We start from the raw sequence: 20309 nt of genomic DNA, 5'->3' as shown, positions 1-20309 counted from the left end.
GCTCCGGACATGCAGGTTCAGCGGCCATGGCTCACGGGCCCAGCCGCTCCGTTGGCATGTGGGATCTTCCCGGACGGGGGAACGAACCTGCGTCCCCTGCATCGGGCAGGCGGACTCCCAACCACTGCGCCACCAGGGGAAGCCCGGGACATGTGGTTTTGAGTGCTACATTCAATGCACTAAGCTGCAGAGTTAGGAAAAACCATTCTTCATAGAAAAAGGTAACTTAATGTAAGAGGAACGATTAATACGAGTTTGCTGGATAGAACAAGAGAAGGAATTCCTAGCTCTGGTAACAGAGGTAAGGAGGCATGAATGAGCCGGACTTGCTTAACCAGCTGCGCAGCGTTGGTGCAGTGCAGCCGCAGTGCGGGCTTGCTGGGGAGGGAGTATGTGAGCCTGGCAAAGTAGGTAAGGACCAATAAGTAAGTATACGAAGCTAAGAGAAGTGGATGGACCCGCCCAGAGCATGCAGAATCCAGGACAGACCTTTAGCGAATACCGGAGAGGCAGGCTGAAGAGGAGAGAGAGGTTGGGGGGAGCAAGGCAGAATAAGAAAGTGAGCTCATGAGCAAGTGGTCAACGGTGTAAGTGAGACCACGAGGTCACGAGGCATGAGGACTGAGAAAGACTGCGGGACTCGGCAGGTGGTCACTGAAAAAAATCTGAAAGGATTTCAGGAGTGTGAATGGAGTAGAAGCCAATGTGCATGGCAATGGGCAATCTGAATACACAGGAAGTAAGGAAGCTGGGACAGGGATTCCATAATAGTCCTGGAACAAAGCCCTAGTTCAGTGTAATAATTTCAACAGTTACAGGACTGATATTCACTGGTATATGTTCACAATCATCCACTGATAATAAAAAAAATTATCATTCTTTGGCTCAATATTAGGGTAAAAATGAAAATAAAACTACAAATACTCATTACTGGGAAACTCCAGTGAGCATGCAAAAAAAATTTTGTATGTTCTAACTAAACTAAAAGAGGCGTTAATTCTGCATTTTCTCTACTTGAACTAATCGATCGTTAAAAGTTTCACGTTGTTCTGTGCCACACAGAGCATCAGAGTCAGAACAGTGTAACGGACAAAGAATGTCCTAAGGACTTAACTTGTATTTTTACAACTAAGGGTGAACTTACGGCTGCTAAAGTAGGGGAAAACCTCCGAGGGCAGTAAGAATAAAGAGTGCTTAATAATAAACTTACTCATCCTTTAATCTTCCATTAAGTTTAGGAAGACCCATGTATTCACACAGTTCTTGGAAAAATATTTTCACAAAAATTCTACTGGATGATGTAGTGGTTTCTTCACTCAGCTTTATGCATTCAAGAACCTGAAAATTAAAATTAGAAAACGATAATTTTATCTTGGTGTTCAAAAGATGAGACAAAGTGACCAATATCTGTAACTTATAGTGTCCCTTGAAATTAACGATTTGCTCTCATCTGCAGTTAGAATTATCTCTAAATATCTTCCTTTATGCTGATACGCATTATTACTTGGGAAAGTTTAAGACTGCTTCTCCATACAAATTTCCAAAATGTTAAGATGCTACAGAAATAGAGTTCATTCTCTTTCCTGAGTAATGTGCTTTTTATAGCAGGAAGGAATATTGTCTTGAGCATATAATGCTAAGATTATTAGCTCCTAAAACTCACTCATCAAAACATGGGTGTAAGAGGGTATGGGGAAAAATGCCACTTAAAGCATCAAGCTACAGTTTTGTCCAGGACTAGAGTACACAAGACGAGTAAAGACGAAGAGTGATGGCTTGTTCTGAATAGTTAAGATTGGGCTTACTGAAGCTCACAGAGAGAAATTTTAGGGTAAATAAAAATAAAAGCAACCTCCAGTTTTTTATGGATGTGTTCCAGGAGCTCACTTATTTCAATTGTTTAAAACTTTGATTTCATTTTCCCAGAGAAGGGAGTAAAAACAAAGTAAAAGTTATGATTAGCCTGCTGGGTTAGCTTATAAATACCTATTAAGGTAGCTGGACACACTTAGTACTTAAAGTATTACAAAACTCTATCCACCATTTATAAGCTCAATGATGCTGCTTCATTCTACCACTGGGTTGTGGTATTCTACAATATGATTCTCTTTTTTCTTCCATCTTGGATATAATTTCTTTCCGATTTTTCAGTTCCTTCAGCCTAACCTACTACTTTGTATTTTGCATTATTACCTTGGGCATCTTACCTCTTCTGTTTTATGGTACTAAGCTTCTTGAAAGCAGGGACCATATACAATTCATTTTGGATGCCCAGTGTCTCTTTCTGGGCACAGAGTTGGTGACTAAACAAGTGGCTGTTGAATGAATAGTAATTGTACAATTAAGTGCCAGCTTAATGAATGCAGTTCAAATTCCAACCCAGTGTACATTTCCCCATCGAGAGTATCTTTCCTTGTTCTAACTATGACTACAGAACTTCCTCCCTATCACTTACCCAACTTCAATGCCTGCTAAGAAAAATACATCTTGCCAGAACAGTCATTTCTCTTATGTCCTTACCAGAGGAACTATTGACAGTTACTCCGTCAGGAAACAGGCAGTAACTCAGAGGCTCATATGCCACCAGACTATTGGTGTATGTGAATATGAGTGTGCACACATGTGTGTATACAGAGAAGATGAAAATCTACATTTTCTCTGAAAACACTCCTAGCCATCACTATCAGAAAGAACTGTAATGTTTGGACTGTTAATATCATCCAGGATAGTATTTCTTACACTCACACATTATTTACTTAGCTTTTCTTTTTTAAAAATAATTAATTAATTAATCAATTGATTTATTTTTGGCTGCATTGGGTCTTCGTTCTTGTGTGCGGGCTTTCTCTAGTTGTGGCGAGCGGGGGCTACTCTTCGTTGCGGTGCGCGGGCTTCTCATTGAGGTGGCTTCTCTTGTTGCGGAGCATGGACTCTAGGCGTGCGGGCTCAGTAGCTGTGGAGCACAGGCTTGATTGCTCAGCGGCATGTGGGACCTTCCTAGACCAGGGATCGAACCTGTGTCCCCTGCATTGGCAGGCGGATTCTTAACCACTGCAGCACCAGGGGAGTCCCTACTTAGTTTTTTGATCCCATGTTATATGAACACAACCTCAAAGACTGCCGTTATAGTAAAAGTTTGCTCCACATTTCTTTTTTTTTTTTTTTTGCGGTACGCGGGCCTCTCACTGTTGTGGCCTCTCCTGTTGCGGAGCACAGGCTCTGGACGCGCAGGCTCAGCGGCCATGGCTCATGGGCCTAGCCGCTCCGCGGCATGTGGGATCTTCCTGGACCGGGGCACGAACCCGTATCCCCTGCATCGGCAGGCGGACTCTCAACCACTGCGCCACCAGGGAAGCCCTCAACATTTCATTTTAAAGTACATTTCCTACATAGGAAAAGTATGGCTGTGCTATACTTAATATCTATTTCATAATAACAGGGGATTAGGAAAGAAGTACAAATATTGACCTATCTACTTACGCTCCATGGAAGTGAATCGGTGTATAAGAGGTGAGCAAACATCTTAGCAACATTTCTCAATTTGTTTGTTTCCAAGCGATGGATGGTATCATATTGTTCTTTGAATATACTTTCAAAGGATTCCATGTATTCTTTTTTTAGCATGCAAAATCGCTAATAAATTAAAAATAAAAATGTCAATACCATTATGAGCATATTAAATACTAATTTTATTCAATCAAAAGTTAATAAATATTTGTATATCATATCACTCAATCTTCTTGTGCTGTATAATGGGATGCTCAAAAAAGAAGTTAATATATATCACCCCTATCTACCTGGGATTTATATGCTAAAACAAAGTTATACATGTAGCTCACCACAGACATACACATTTGTATAAGATAAATATACTTCTCTGTGGGTTGAGTTTGGACTCAAAAAATTATTTTAGCTCATGCTTTATTTGTGCTGCCTGAGCATGTACTTGACTTCAGAAATTGCTGTGAAATTTTGAAAAGACAGCATTCAACTGTCCTCTTTGGGAAATTTTACAAAGCATGTGGAATTTCTCAAAGTTCTGGAAGAGTAATACGTAGTATAAAGGCACTACAAAAATGAAGTGGGAAAGGAGGAAGCTGCAGAGTGGGAAACCTGTGGAAGGGAAGAACAATTTGCTTTCAGCGAAGATATGTTACTAGACCAGGCAACAAAGCAGACACATTAATTCGCAATACTCATGTTAAGAATTACCCTTGTGATTTCATCAAAATCCAACAAGAAAAATGAGGTTGGAACTCACCCCAGCTAATAAGCCAAAAAATTTCTCATATGTCCTTTGTTGGGCACAGCAGTCAAGTATCATGTTGCACAGTTCTTTCTATTTGGAGAACAATTACATTAATGATTCAAAACACAGTGAATCCATGCTATATGATAATTTATCAATATGATAGAGACAGCCTGAATTTTTAAATAAGGTTTTAAAAACGCAAAACTCTGTGAACTTTAGTTGTGCAGACAAAACAAAAAATTCAATCTATTCAAGCCTATAGTTTTTTAAAGTCTTCTGTTTGCCTGACAGAAATTCCATAGTCATTTATGCTAATTAGATTGATTATAAAATTCTAAATTCATATAAGTATGAACCACTTCATGAAAACCTAGTATAGGAAACAGATACATCAAAAAGAGACTGAATATACTGTATTCTAAAAAGATTCTACACAGAAGTCTTTTAAATATAGATCACCAATATGACATATAACAATTCAGTTATACATCTTCCAAAGATTTAAACCCAATTATGAAGGAATATATTTTGTTAGTATGGAGAAGGCAGAACATGGTGAGTCTTTACAGAAGCATACATGGGCACAGCTTCAATGTTAATGTAAATGACCCTCTGGCTGATAAAGAAGAAAATATATTTAAAAGAGCAACAACAAAAAAAGACCTTTGTGGCTAAGTTTTTTAGCCTCAAAATAAATGTTATACATATAGATCTGTCAATAGATGAATCTCTATAAATAGATGGAATCATTTCATAACTTCTATAATAACACACTGTCCAATCAGTTATTTATGGGCCTTGAAAACTCCTTTGTGAAAATTCTGTTGAACTAAGAAATGCAAGAATAAATCCAGGATCAGGAAATACCATCATCACAAATGACTTTAACAAATAAATATTATTTACTAATTCCTGAAATAACCTTAATGAAATATGTGTTGATTATAGAAATTTCATAAGTGAAGAAACTCAGGAAATGTGGACAAATCAATGGAGACAAAATGAAAAAAGGCATAACCCTACCCCTAACCCTGAGCACTGCTGTAGAATTAACTAAATATATTTCTCAACAAAACATTTCTTATCAGAAAGTTTAAAATTAGTTTTTTTAAATACAGTAACTGCAATGTATTTGCTTTCCACAAACAGAAACCAAGCTTATAAAATATAATGTATACATTTCAGTTCATTTTTACTTTAATTTTACCTTTATATCTTCAATTAAGAATTTTGACACTTTTGTCTCTTGATAACATTTTGTAACATTTTGTCACTTGATATAATAATTACTAAGATACAACCTAAGCAATTATTGTAAATTATTTAAAAAATGAGGTCAATATGCATTTACTGCAAATATCTATGTGCAAGAGGAAGCAAGGGGACCCTGAAGAAGCACAGAACAGACACTCTAAAACTGTGCTGTCCAGTATGGTAGGCCCTAGCAACACATAGCTATTTAAATTTAAATTGCTTAACATTACATCAAATTTTAGTTTCTCAGTCACACTTTAAGTACTCAAAAGCGACATGTGACAAGTATAGTGGCCACTGTACTAAACAGTGCAGAATATGAATATTTTCATCACTGCAGAAAGTTCTATTGGACAGTGCTGTTCTAGAAGCTGATAATTCACTTATAAAACTATCTACTCAAAGGCCTCCCTTCACAATATAAGATTATTTTTAGATGTAATTATATAACTAAATTATTATAATTTTTTAAAAAATTAGTCACGAGTTGCGTCAATTAAAATGTTTATAAATGTCTAAGTTCTGAAGAGATGTACTTGTCAAAATTTAATATAGTACTAAAAACTTAAATGAGGCTTTTCTGAGTTCTGCCATATAATGTTAATTTGATATACTAAAATACATTTTCAACTTCTTCTACCAACACTGTATTTTACAATAACCTAACAGGTAATCAGGTTTTAAACAATATAACATGGTAATATGCTGATAGCATTGCTAATAAAGTCAGCACTACCTGAAAAACAAATTACTTTCTTCCTTAGACTAAGTGCAATTACAACAGTTATTCCCTGTGGCATAAAATAATTAAATACTTTAACATTTTAATTAAATATCATAGTGATTTTAGGAGAGTCTTTTGAGTGCACGAAAATAGATGCACTAAGACACTCTTCCAAATGTTATCAAAATATGTTGAAGTTAAGTTCTAGAACAACTATCCTCTGGATTAATATTAATAAAATTTATAATGACTTAATTGTATTCCTCAAATAATGTGACAAGATCATACTATAACTTCAGTTTCAATTATAATTTTAAAGGTTAATTCACTAATTTATTCCCTTCCAATGACAACACATCAAGTGAACCATAATACAAATAGGTACACTATTATTAATATACCAATAAATAAATTTTAAGAGGGAAAATATAATTTTTTAAATTTGAAAAGAATAATCTCTTTTCAAAATTCCATACCATGGCATTTCAAGAACTAATCTATATTCTTGAACAAAGGCTGGGAAACTTTTTCTGTAAAAAGCCAGAGAGTAGGGTTTCTCTGGTGGTGCAGTGGTTGAGAGCCCACCTGCCGATGCAGGTGACACGGGTTCATGCCCCGGTCCGGGAAAATCCCACATGCCGCGGAGCGGCTAGGCCCGTGAGCCATGGCCGCTGAGCCTGCATGTCCAGAGCCTGTGCTCCGCAACGGGAGAGGCCACAACAGTGAGAGGACCACGTACCGCCGAAAAAAAAAAAAAAAAAAAAAAAAAGGCCAGACAGTACATATTTTAGGCTTTAGTGGCCATATAGTCTCTGTTGCAACTAGTCAATTCTGCTGCTATAGGGCAAAAGCAGCCATACACAATACATCAACCAATGGGCACAGCTGCACTCCAATAAAACTTTATTTACAAAAATGGGCAGTGAGCCTGGGCCACAGTGTGCCTATCCCTGTAACAGAACATATTTAAAGCCTTAAGACAAAGGACCTCCACTTAACGTTAACTTAGCTCAGATTGTCAAGAAGATCTTTTAGAAGAACTAGAAACCAAACAGCCTAGTAGAGCTGATACATTCACTCTGCACCTGTCTACTACATGTAAAGGAAGGTGTGAAAAACAAAACCTTGAAAGCCTTGGCTCAGGTTCCAAGGATCTAAAATCCAGATGGACAGGGAATAATATACATAAGAATACAACTAGAAAAAAACACCCATCTAGTCTTTATTATCCTTGGTATTAGGGTTCTATGATACTTTGAATACTGACGTTTACTAACTAGTTATAAGACTAATGGGCTAAGAGGGGGCTAAAATGTACTTTATGGCCAGCTAAATCCCTGACACCTTGCAGAGTGCCTGACATACAATATATGCTGAATACATTTTGTTAAATGAATTAATGCATGAAAAAAATGGTACAGATTCTTCTGTATGCAATTAAAGTAATGTAACAACATGTATGGTGATCTTCACAACTTCTATGACAAAAGAACGTTTTAGTGCATAAAGTAGACGAACCAGTAATTCATTAGAGAACAAACTTCCTATTGTATTTAAGCCACCATTTGATTTACAGGCAACCACTCAGAAATTTGTGTGAAGTGTGGTGGTTCAGAGAGACTTCATCCTTTTCCCAAAGCCAAATCAAACAGCCAATTTAAGTCACTGGAATGAGTAGCATATATGAAGCACCTCGGAACTCCTAAGTTTTGAGTTACTTTAAAATTTTAGAAAATCTACATTTAAAAAAATGAGTATTCAGTACTGAGTTACTGTTTCAATTCATGAAACCTATTAACTGTCTTAACCATTTTTATAACCAGTATATATTTCCTAAAGAAAAAAAAGTATTAACTTACTGTTTGACCCTCAGGAAACTCCATTTTCAGCAATTTGTGAGCACACTCTTCAAAATCTAAACTGTAGAGATAAAATGGTCACAATAATTAGGTTAAAAACCTGCAGCATATTTAAACTGTAGCACTCTTTCATATATAAAAATCTTACTTTAATAATTGTTTTAAATATTTTTTTACTATAATTTCATATTACTGCATTGTATATATAAAAAAGACATAGTTCTTAACTCTGCAAGGAATGAAGTACTGATACATACTACAGTATAAAATGGATGGACTTTGACTTATGCTAAGTGAAAGAAGCCAGACATAAAGACCACATACAGTATAATTCCATTTATATACAATGTCCAGAATGTGCAAATCCATAGACACAGAAAGCAAGCAAATTTTTATTACACTGCTAAATATTTCCACTTCTCCTGATCCAAGTCAGGAAGAGGTAAAAGATGTTCCAGGAGCCCAGCATGACATCCAGTGCTTAATCACCACCTTTACAAGTTATCTTGATTCATACCCAAACACAGGGCTTCTATTGTACATTATATAAAAACTAAGTATAAAAACAGTACATAACCAAAATCACTTACAAAGAAAAAAATGTTTTTATACAACACTTATATAAATTACATGAAAAATATCTTCAATATGCTTCACTTAAGAGAATTATCAAACTCAGTGTGAACTTGATTCAGGAATAATGCTAATATCTTTTGATAACAGCAGTGTAAAATAATCACCCACTGAAATATAAGTACGAATTTAGTTTTATACTTCATCTCTATTCCTCAGCTTCTATTACTGATTGGGTTTCATAAACACAAAAGGGGTAATAATTCAAGATGGTAGAATGGAATTTCAAAAAAACTAAAAAGAAAAAAAGAAAGCTATCAAGAAAGAGCTTTCACAACAGATAATATTAAACAATATCTAGCTCTAAGATTAAAATAGTTGACTGGAGTTGATAAATTTCAATAATACAGCAATACCAGAAAGTATTTTAAAAGATGTGATATTTTCTAGTTTTTATTCAAAAAAAAAAAAGAATTAGTACTCAGGAAGAAAATCCTGTAATTTCTGAAAAACAAGTCAAGTAGGTCATGGAAATTTTTACAACTTTCCTTTTATCTAGTAAGTGAAGAATAAGGGAGAAGGTATGACAGTCTATTTCCCTTGTTCCTGTTTTACTTTAGAAGTATTTGGTGACTACTTACCATGACTGTTTTGAAGCTGCACTAAATGTAAATATTAAATGAATTAAATTTGCTTGATATTTTAAACCAAATGAATTCCAGGTTTAGCACAAATTAATAGTGACTGAGGGAAGGGGAAAGAAAAAAGCCTTTACATGATGCCAGTTTTCAAGCCGTGCTTACAAATGGTTTGTTGATGTCTCCAATTTAAGAAACTTCAAATTGTTGAGGACATTGAAGTCCCACCTCCCTCTGATGCTACAGCTTCAACATCACTTAAAAGCAAGAACAACCAGGAAAGTCTAATTTTTAATAGCAAAGCTAGTTGTGTTGTTTTATGTTTCCATAAATAAAAGAAGACTGCTTAAGGAGCCAGAACATTAAGATCAGAGTACTGTTGAGGTCAGTCAACAAGTCTAAAAGGAAAGAAAGTAAAAAAATAAAATCCCCAAATAGTTCAGTTGCCAGAACTTGGTTTTGTTCAGAAGATTTCCAAAAGTGAACAGTTTATATAAATAATCCAACCTCCTCTCAAGATAACCACTGGTGTTATGTTAATGTATTATTTCTAGAATCTGCCTTCCTATTTGTATACTTAAGATAATGCTACCAGCATGGTATTATATAGTCTATATTATTAGTTTTTATCCCCACCTAACAATAAATCAGACCACTTGCCCACATCAGTACCAATGCTCCATTAACCTAATTTTCAATGGTGGTATAAATTGAACATTTTGATTATTCATACTGGGCAATAAGATTCTCTCTCTCTCCCCCTCTCTTTTTGCTTTGAACAATTCTGTGTATAATTCTCTGTCAATATGTATTTCTTTGAGAAACAATGAAAAAGAAGGGTCAAATGGCAATCAAACTAAGCCACTGATTCATGCTGCCAGAAGGCTTTCCATAAAGAATGCACCAATTTAAATTTCCACCAGTAATCTTTCCGTGTATCTAACTGAACTCATCATTACTACTAAGTACTGTTGCTTTAAAAAGATAAAGTAAACCACTTTAGCTGTTTTAATGACCAACATTACTTATTCATCTAGAATAATATTTGTTTCGTAACTTTTTCACATTTTATAATCCCATTACGTGAGTCTCCCAACCAAGTCCTTTAAACACCTTTTTATCAAAGTTGTGTTTACTTCCTAAAATTAGTTTTACTAGGCATTTAGGGGCTGAGACTCTTAACAAATAACACATAAGACAGTACTTATTGTACTGTTATTAGAATTGGTGCCACTATATAATAGTGGCTGTCACTTGTCTAATGTTTTAGTTTTTCAAATCTTTTTGTGTGATTCAGAGGTTATCAAGGTTAGATCGCTTAAAAAACAAAGTTTCTTTTAAATAATAATTCAAAGAGCTCCACTGTGACTCTTCAAAGTTAGTGTTAATAGCAATATTAAAGCAGTGAATCTGCTCTTTACAACTGATTACTATTGAATTTCTAAAAAAAAGGACAAACAAATAAAAGGTCAAACTCTAAGAATAGCTACTTAAAACAAAAATTTCTCACTTTTAAGTTTGTATAAAAAAACATTTAATAGGTTTTCCTTTCATGTGAAAGGCAAAGAAACATGTAAGGGTAAAGCAAAAAAATTTCTTAGCAATGTTTTGCTGTTTAACATTTCTCTTTTTGAAGACGAATCTAAGCCAAAAAGTTTTCAGACAGACTGAAAACAAGACGACTCCTACTTATGAATCATTTTTGCTATTACATCATACTAAATGGAAATATACAAAACCTAGTAACAAAACAAAACAGAGAAAATATTCCTTCTCCACTGTAAAATATACACGGTGCCCACTAAATCAATAGGCTGATTACCATTCGAAACAACAGATGTACTAAGCATTTAATATTTTCATTTATTTCTCTTTAAAACCAAAGTCCCTGCCTTCAAAGGGAATAGGTTGTTTTCATGACATCACAGTAGTTCTTGCTTAACATTACTTCAAAGGGTCCTTAAAACCTTCCTAATTCCTACTTCCGTTCATATTCATTTCCATTTGCACAACAAGTCAAGTGTCCAAACGTCATCATAACAGTGTTTCTCTGCTTAGAGCCAGAGTTAGAAACCAAATTAAAAAAAAATAAAACATTAAACTTCCACTACACAATTAAACACTGTGCTAACTCTGTAATGTAGAATTGTTTTCAGGTTATTAGTGATATTTAAACATAAGAAATGACATAGCTTTAAAAAGAAAAACATTTAATTACGCAACAGATAAGTAAAGACAATTTGCTCTTGAAGTGAAGAACCAACAGCAGGAATCTATTAACTGGGGCTTGGGATGGGGGTAGAGGCAAGTAGTTTGAGACTCCCTGCAATAGTGTCTAGTTTTCTGTTAACAGATTCTAAAAATCCCATCTGCTTGCCCATCCCCTGTCAAAAATAAGGATGAACTGATCTACAGTACCTTACCTTGACTGAATAGCAAGATAAATTGTACGACGAAATGAGACTAGATTAATTTCTGTTTTGTCATGAATAGTCACCGTTTGTCCTGAAATTAAACATAACAAAATTATAAAACTACACAAATAAATGTGAACTGAAAATGTATCCCTGTATAATATTTTCATAATCTATTTAGAATCTATGAGTTTAATAACACTCTCTTCTACAGTATAAGTATTTCCAGAATTCAAAGTAACTATTTCTAGGCTTTTGCCGTATCTTAGAGTATTTTAATAAGTTTATTCACCTCAAAGAAGTCCAGAACCAAGCCAGGAAAACTATTTTTGTTTCTGTGTCACCTGCTCATTTAGACATTATAAAAGGCTGCACTCATGCTGTTGTTTGGTAAAACATTATTTCCATATTTACAAACCGTTACCTTGATAATTTGAAAGAACTGTAATTTATGGGTAGAAATTCAGTTTCAGAGAACACTGGATCATCATGACAGGTTTAATGGGTCCAACAGTAATATGAATATTTGTTAAAATTTTCTCTTACCTAATGCATGAAAACTTTCCTTATAAACATTTAATAGTTTTTATTTGAATAGTATTTTCACATTAAAACAAAGAAATGCTAAAGTTAAATAAATGTAGTACATGATTAGGAGATGTTTTAAATGAGGAAGACATTGGAAAAAATCAAACTCATTTTTATAAACTATGTTGTAGAAGAGCTACTATACTCTAAGACAGAACATTACGCCCTAAAAGGGAAAGATATACTTTTAATATTTTCAAATATGTAACATAAGTAAATATTGACCAGTGTTATGTTCTGATGTTTTAACTGAGACTTAACCAAAGTAAAGTTCTGAGCTTATTTTCCTGTGAAATAATATAATCAAAGCTGAAGAGGAAGAACATCATGCCTGCTTCTGTTCAAGTATAGCTTTGGGCCTCTCCACTCTATTTTTCCAACATAAAGAGCAAATATCTAGTCACTCTCATCTGTTACATTCATGTCAGGGTAACATAAATCACATGCCCTCAACATGAATGTACCCTTTTCAGAGTTTATAACCAAAGTCATAAAATGTCAAGTTAAAATTATGTTGATATTAAAAAATGAATTTCCTTGTTTAATACTTTCCGAGCAGGGTCTTCCAACCTTGCCAATACTGATACTTTGCTGTGGGGGGCAGTCTTATGACTCACAGGATGTTTCACAGCATCTCTAGCCTTCACCCATTAGATGACAGCAGCATCGCTTGCAACCCTCCACAGATTAAGAGCCACTGTTTTAGAGGAGTACAGCAGATTACCTTGGGAGTATTTTACAGTTTCATTTGAATAAGCTATACTTTTACCTTCTTCATCTTCTTCTCCCTCTTCCTCCTCTTCTTCCTCCTCCTCTTCACTACTCCCAGCATCTTGGTCTGTGTTTGAGTCACTATCTCCTTCATCAAGAATTTCTAAAAGAAAAAAGTAGGTTTAGAAAATATGAATGAGCAAGGGATATAAATGCATCTCATTCCAAGAAGATAATTCTCAGTTCACTGCAACCCACAGTGGTGTAACAGTTTATCAACCAGTGAAGATGATCACACAGGCCGTATGTTATTGCCTGAGTGTTCACAGAGCATTGTAACTAATTTGACTAGAGAAAGCCATATGTGTAATTCTTCTGCCAGATAGAAAGTGGCCATGAAACAAGCAAGGGATGAGAAGAACAAAGAAAAAGCAGATGAAGGTTTTCCAAAAGAGCAAGAGCACTGGAACAATAAATTAGGAAGAGAAGTTAGCATATCGGAGTCAAAATATTAGTTCATCATCAGAAAGAAGATAATTTATCATAAGAAGCTAAGGCTAGCTATAGAAAACAAGAATTTAGGCTAAGAATGTTTTTTGAAAGACAAAGAAGGGAGAAGAAAAAATTGTGTAATTTAGCATTCACTTTACATAAATAGTGGTGAGATTTTTATTAAAATATATACTTATTAAATAGAACATTACAATCCATAGACTTTGCATATGTACAATAGAAATGGAAGTTTAAAGGCCTTTAAGAAAAACTGGTAAGATGAGCACTTCATTGGAATATCATTTCTTAAAATACATGTCACATTAAGAACTGGGCGAAAACAGTGATGTAAATAAGAGACTACATAAGGCCTGTCATCATGTTAATAGTAATAAATGACAAAAACCAGAATCGTATTTTGCCCAATGGTATGTGCTCTATCTGTCTGACAAAGATTTTACAAACCTAGACAACAATTCATTTTTTGCATTTTTTGCATTTTTTGCATTTTTATTATAATCAGACAGGACTTAATATAGTTTGGGGGTCAACTAAGTTTTAGGAAAATTCTAATTTCCTTATATTTAACCAAGTAATATACATCAGGAGCCACATGTAATACTTAATGTTAGCAGAGAACTTCCTACTGTGAGAAACAAATCATTTTACAAAAATGGAGAGTTGTCATTCAGGCCTTAGCTGGCGCACAAGTCTCCTTGAGAATACTTCTAACAAATTGTGACTTCAAGAAGTGATCTTAAGTGTCTAGTTTATTATGACATAAAGTGGCTTAGACAGACCTTTAAAAGAGGAAACTGTTTAGTATTCAATAGTAGGAAGACAGGCACTCCTGCTGTTTTCCCAAATGCTGTAAGACCTAAAACACAAGTACACCTGGGTCACTCTAAGGTGCTAATTACTAAAGCTGTGCCCACTTCCTGCTGCAGCCATTTTTTAATGCCAACTCTAGAACATTTTCTGAAAGAATTAAGGTCAAATGGATTGTCTAGTCATTTACATCATCCTCTCCTTATCTCTTCACTTTAAGATCTACTTACTGAAATCACTTAGGCCATGACAACTGGATTTTATTAACTGAATAAAGCAGTGGTTTCCAAGCATGGTCTGTGAGTCCTGGGGGGAATCACTGAGACTTGTCAGGTAGTCTGTGAGGTCAAACTATTTTCATAATAATACCAAGATATTATCTGCCTTTTCACTGTGCTGACATCTGAAATGATGATGCAAAAGCAAGAAGGGTTAAAACTTGCTGCATCTTGAGCAAAATCAAGGTATTGAACTGCACTAGCAGTCATTGTATTCTTTACTGCCACACTATTGTAGTAGGGGGACACACACACACACACACACACACACACACACACACACACACAGTTTCATTTAAGAATGCCCTTGAAGAAAAAATATAAAATTATTAATTTTGTTAAATCTTAGCCCTTGAGTATTGGCATTTATAATAGTCTGAGTAAGAAAATATGGAGTTTATATATAGCACTTCTGTTAAAGACAAATGTACAACGGTGGTGGCTATCTCAAGGAAAAGCACTTGTGTGACTGAGTTGCAAGATGAATTAGCCATATTTTTCATTTTTACTTGAAAGAATGGCAGACAAACTAGAGTTGTTAGGTATTTACCAGACATTTTCTCAAATATAAACAAAGTGAGACTATCATTTCAAGGAAAATAAACATAGGTATTTTCAGGTATTTGCCACCATGATCAAATTAAGAGTTTTCAAGAGGAAATTAGAATTTTGGAAAACTTGTATCCATCCCTGTGAGCTTGACAGCTTCCCAATACTTAGACTTTTCTGATAAGATAGGTGGTAATATGAATAAATGTGATTTCTTGACATTGTATTAATGTGTCAATTTTGAAAATGTTAACAAGTTAATACTTGGAAGATGTGAATAATTCAGTGAATCAGTATTTTCCAAATGACCAATGCAACATGTTATGAAATCACGCATGAGTAAAAGATCCATTCAAAGTGACAGGCCAATGGATTTTAATGTTAACAAAGTATGAAAATTTGTGGATATTGTTTCAGGTTTCACAATGCAATTAAATCATTAAGAAGCTACTAAATATTGATTGGAATAGTATTAAAGAGAAATATACACAATTATAATTCTGAAAAGGCTATTAAAATACTCCTCCTTTTCCAACGACGTATCTGTGGTTAGGCTAAATTTCCATCATATATTTCAATCAAAACAACCTACTGCAACAGACTGAAATCAGAAACAATATGAGAATCCAACTGTTTCCTATTAGGCCAAACATTAAACTGCACAAAATATATAAAACATGCTATTCTTTTTCTTAAATTTCTTTTTGTAGTTATTTTCATAAAAACATGTAACAGGCAAATATGTACTATGTTTATTATTATTTCGAAATCATCTAATATTTTTTATGTTATCAGTTTTAATTTCTAATAAGTAAATGTCAATAGATACAACTCACATAAACAAAAGCTCTTTGGAGTCCTCAACAATTTTGAAGAGTGTAAAGGGATCTTGAGACCACAGAGTTTAAGAAATGTTGTAATAAAGAAAAGTACAACTTTCTTGGCCAACTGCCAAGAGCCCAAAGAAATGGATGGGGAATTTCCAAGTTCAAAAAAAATAAATAAATAAACAAAACCATACCAGGTATAATAAGAATTCCACAAAATCATTTGCCATCTTTTAGGGAGACAGTAGAAAAAGAAGTTCATAAGAAAAGAAGAAAATGGGTTTAAGGGGTTTCTGCATGTTTGAAAACTAAATTTATTAGAGAAAAAGGAATCTGGCTGTTGCAGTGAAACCCCCACCTAGGAAAACAGCAACTAAAGAGAGAAACATATTTGCTGTACCAGATTTTTAGGATAACGTATAAAACTGGAAGCTTCTTACACCTTTACCCGTCAACATTTCACTTCTAAGCATGACTAAAGCATAGAACGCAGCAATGACAAGAGTTCTACGTCTCTGCTCTCTCTTCCTAGGAGCTTTCAGAGCTGCAAGTATTTGTCAGGTAAAATCACAACTCAAGGTAAAAAAACCGATGAAATTATTATATAATTATAATATATAAAATAATATATATAATTATGTAACAGAATATAATAGAATGATATAAGTAGCTCTGGATATTAGCTTTAGAAGAAAAATAATGACACACATGAAAAAAAACCAAAAAAAACACGCAGTACCAGTGTCTAAATACATGCTCTGTGGCAATATAAAACACTGTGTTTTATTTATCCTTACACAAACAAGTAACATTACATCAAACAAGCAATTTGTTCTAGGTGACTAAGCTAGTAATGGCAAAAACAAAATACAAACCAGTATCTGTACAAAGTTAGTGCTTATAATATACTAATGATGTACAAATGATAAAATAATCAACTTATCCATTTATTAAGTATATTAAATACCAATACCATATCTAGCACTGTGACTGATTTTATCAGAAAAATATCAACCTGCCCTCAACAAATAATGAAGTATAGAACTTTATAATAAAGTACAGCACTGAATTGAATGTTAAATTGGGTGGCAATTTAAGTTAAATAAAGGCCATTGGTAATACATGAATATTTCTTAAGAGGGATGAAGCTTAAGAGCTGAATAATTAAATAGAAAGAGGAGAGGGAAAATTAAATAATTTAGAATGAACTAATACCATGGATAAGCACTAGAGAGAAAAATAATGCATGGGCAAACAGTGAAGAGAATGGCTTCACAGAGCAAATATTTCAATAGGTGGCAGTCAGTGATCTATACCATTCTATCAGTATTACATAATTACATAAATTGCTTCTACTTATCCAAAGGAAATTATTTTGTAAAATTCTACATACCCTTCTTAATAGCTTTGTACTTCTCTTCATTCTCCATAAAATTAGGATCCATCTTGAAAACATCTCAAAAAAAAATTAAAAGTTAAGTTAGTGTTTATTTTCTGTATTTACATTTGTTTGTACTCCACTTCCCAACGCCTACCCCTGACTTACTAAGAACATCTTCTGGATTATAGTCATCTTCCAGAGGGAGCATATGGGTGAACTGATCATCTTCTTCCACTAAGTCAAGTCCTTCTAGAACAACAGGGTGGTCCTTGAATCCATCCTTCCTTACAGCAAACATCACTTCAATCATATACTGAACTCTTTTGTCAATTTCAGACTCATGGAGAATGTTTCGAAGACGTTCAAATATAGCTAAAGTTAAGCCGAAAGAAAATAAACTAAGCAATACATATTACAATACTCAAATAAAAGCTCAATATCAAACCAAGGATAAATACTTACCATTGATTCCTCTTGGTGACACTTGTGTTAATTTGAGACCACATTCCTTAAGAAAACCAATAGCTACTTCAACACTATCATCTGTTGGTCTTTCCAGGAGCAAAGTGAGCATTTCTAAGCATAAAACTTCATGAGCCTTGAACAGAATGAAGACATAGAATAGAGAAAATGCTTTTACATATATTAATCTACTACTGACGGTCATTTTAAAAATTAGTAAATCTAGCTTTTGCTAGATGATGATGAGCAAAGATTTATAATGTACATAAAAATACTCCAAATATGGGATACAATTTTTCTTTCACTTCCATTATGCATCTGTTAAGAATTTTCTGAGGACTTTTCCAAAAGTCTTAATTTACTACACTGAATACAATTATATGATTTATCTCCAGAAGAAATATTCTCCTTATACTCTCTATATAGGAAATATATATTAGCTATAGGAAATGCCATAATTAACCTCAAAATATAAGTTAAAAAGTCATTTACTAATTTTTAATCTGAGATATTTTCATAATTACTATATGAAGAACAGTAACATGATTCTTTTTATATCCTTCTCCATGACCACAACTCTATATCCATTTCCCAATTCATTCTCTCAGCAACTGTTAGCAAATAGTTCTTAAGTTACATGAATACTGATTTTCTCAGAAAATATCTTTCCAGTAATTTATAGCATACAACAACAGTTTTGAATACTCCTATTTTTAATTAAATCAAACTCTACACTGGCCATGGTCAAAATTTAGAATTTTATAAACAATGCCAGGTAGAGAGGGAATAAAGGTCTACTGACAAGCTTTGCTGTAAAAGAAAATGGACTTAGGAAGCATGTTCAAAAGACCATATATATGCCTTTTTAAAACTAGACTCTTATTTGAGATGGAGAGAAACAAAATCCAAATCTCAACACAGGAAAATATCTTCTTACATTTAGCACAACATCAAAATTACATACTGCTTTTATTTTGGAAAGGCAGGCGAGGTTGAAGTCTTACGTTAGGGACAAGAAAACATTGCCCAGTACCACAGTTTGGAAGATTTAAAATATTTATCATTTTAACTGGTTTATGTCAATGCCAAAAATATCTCCAATATAAGTGTAATATACATTCAAAAACTGAAACATAATATCTGTGCTGTTACAGATTATGAAATTAGGTTTACAGACATGTGAAATTAAGTTTCCATGGTCTTAAGTAGAAAATTATCACTGTAATAATATGACTAGGTTAAAATCTAAAAGGTTTCTTAAAGTGAATAGTGGAAAGAATTTCATATAGGAAAAAACTAAAATATTATTAAATGTTAGAGAAATAAGATTAAGTGTGACTTCAAAATTCTTCCTTATGTATAGATATAATTTTAAAAACAACAGTATATATCTGAAGGAAAACTGTGAGTATGAACAAGAGCAAGTTTACTATTTTCACGTTTAAAATGGAGCTAAATCAAAACTCTCAAACAGTGGAAGAAAATAAAAACAAAAACTAAATAATAAAATGATAAATTTCTGCATTTAAAATAGATTAAAATTATTTAATCTACAATATTTTATAAACTGATTCTAAGAATATATGAATATATGCATATACTATGTAGTTATATATATGAATATACACATATACTATGCAGTTGTGGGAAACAGCATTCTTTTTAAAGAATATCAGCTATTAGGTTTTCATGAACACTTAGGTACAGGGAAAAGAAGAAATAGCAACTTTTTAAATAAAAACACATTACACGGGCTTCCCTGGTGGCACAGTGGACAAGAATCCGCCTGCCAATGCAGGGGACACAGGTTCAATCCCTGGTCCGGGAAGATCCCACATGCCACGGAGCAACTAAGCCGGTGCACCACAACTACTGCGCCTGCGCTCTAGAGCCCGCGAGCCACAACTACTGAAGCCCGTGCAACTACAGCCCGTGCTCCGCAACAAGAAAAGACACTGCAGTGAGAAGCCCACGCACCGCAACGAAGAGTAGCCCTCACTTGCTGCAACTAGAGAAAGCCCGCGTGCAGCAACAAAGATCCAATGCAGCCAAAAATAAATAAGTAAATAAGAAAAAAAAAAAAGAAAAGAAAAAGAAAAACCCAACACATTACACTCTTTGAAGGAAAAATATGTAGTAAAGTAACCATGTACAGTATTAAGAGTTAGATAAATTTGATAAAACACTTGTTCTGGGTTCCTCTTTATATTAAAAAATGCACTTATTATAGTTCTAAAATTAAAATATTCAACACACTTTTCCAAAGGACTATAAATCAAAACAAAGATTTCACTGAAGTGGCATCAAGCCTGTGGTCTAATGCCACTGAATGGAACCAAATTTTGAAATTAATTACTTACCACATTTTGGTTAATAAGATGTGCCACAAATTTTGAAGCTGTCAGACAAAGTGGCTGAAAAGAGAAAGTAGGAACAAAGTTAATCTATAAACTAAAACCAATTTTCATTTATCTACAGA

At 34.0% G+C, this 20309-nt stretch overlaps 1 protein-coding gene across 3 annotated transcripts in view; it reads right to left on the bottom strand.

The window, feature by feature from the left end:
* The window catches only part of CWC22 (CWC22 spliceosome associated protein homolog), a 63808-nt gene that overhangs the window by 7285 nt on the left and 36214 nt on the right, over nucleotides 1-20309 (bottom strand). For all 3 annotated transcript variants that reach the window (XM_060016500.1, XM_060016501.1, XM_060016499.1), the window contains exons 8-17: nucleotides 20191-20244; nucleotides 17831-17966; nucleotides 17534-17740; nucleotides 17381-17443; nucleotides 13072-13176; nucleotides 11724-11805; nucleotides 8090-8150; nucleotides 4262-4339; nucleotides 3481-3633; nucleotides 1211-1338 (exon numbers count right to left, since the gene is read on the bottom strand). In XM_060016500.1, coding sequence (XP_059872483.1) covers nucleotides 1211-1338; nucleotides 3481-3633; nucleotides 4262-4339; nucleotides 8090-8150; nucleotides 11724-11805; nucleotides 13072-13176; nucleotides 17381-17443; nucleotides 17534-17740; nucleotides 17831-17966; nucleotides 20191-20244 — 1067 coding nt within the window. The remainder of the gene's footprint in view (nucleotides 1-1210; nucleotides 1339-3480; nucleotides 3634-4261; nucleotides 4340-8089; nucleotides 8151-11723; nucleotides 11806-13071; nucleotides 13177-17380; nucleotides 17444-17533; nucleotides 17741-17830; nucleotides 17967-20190; nucleotides 20245-20309) is intronic.

Source organism: Delphinus delphis, chromosome 7 (assembly GCF_949987515.2).
Source record: "Delphinus delphis chromosome 7, mDelDel1.2, whole genome shotgun sequence".
NCBI lineage: Eukaryota > Metazoa > Chordata > Mammalia > Artiodactyla > Delphinidae > Delphinus > Delphinus delphis.
Note: the sequence above shows the minus strand (reverse complement) of the source record. Positions and strands in the feature narration are given on the sequence as shown.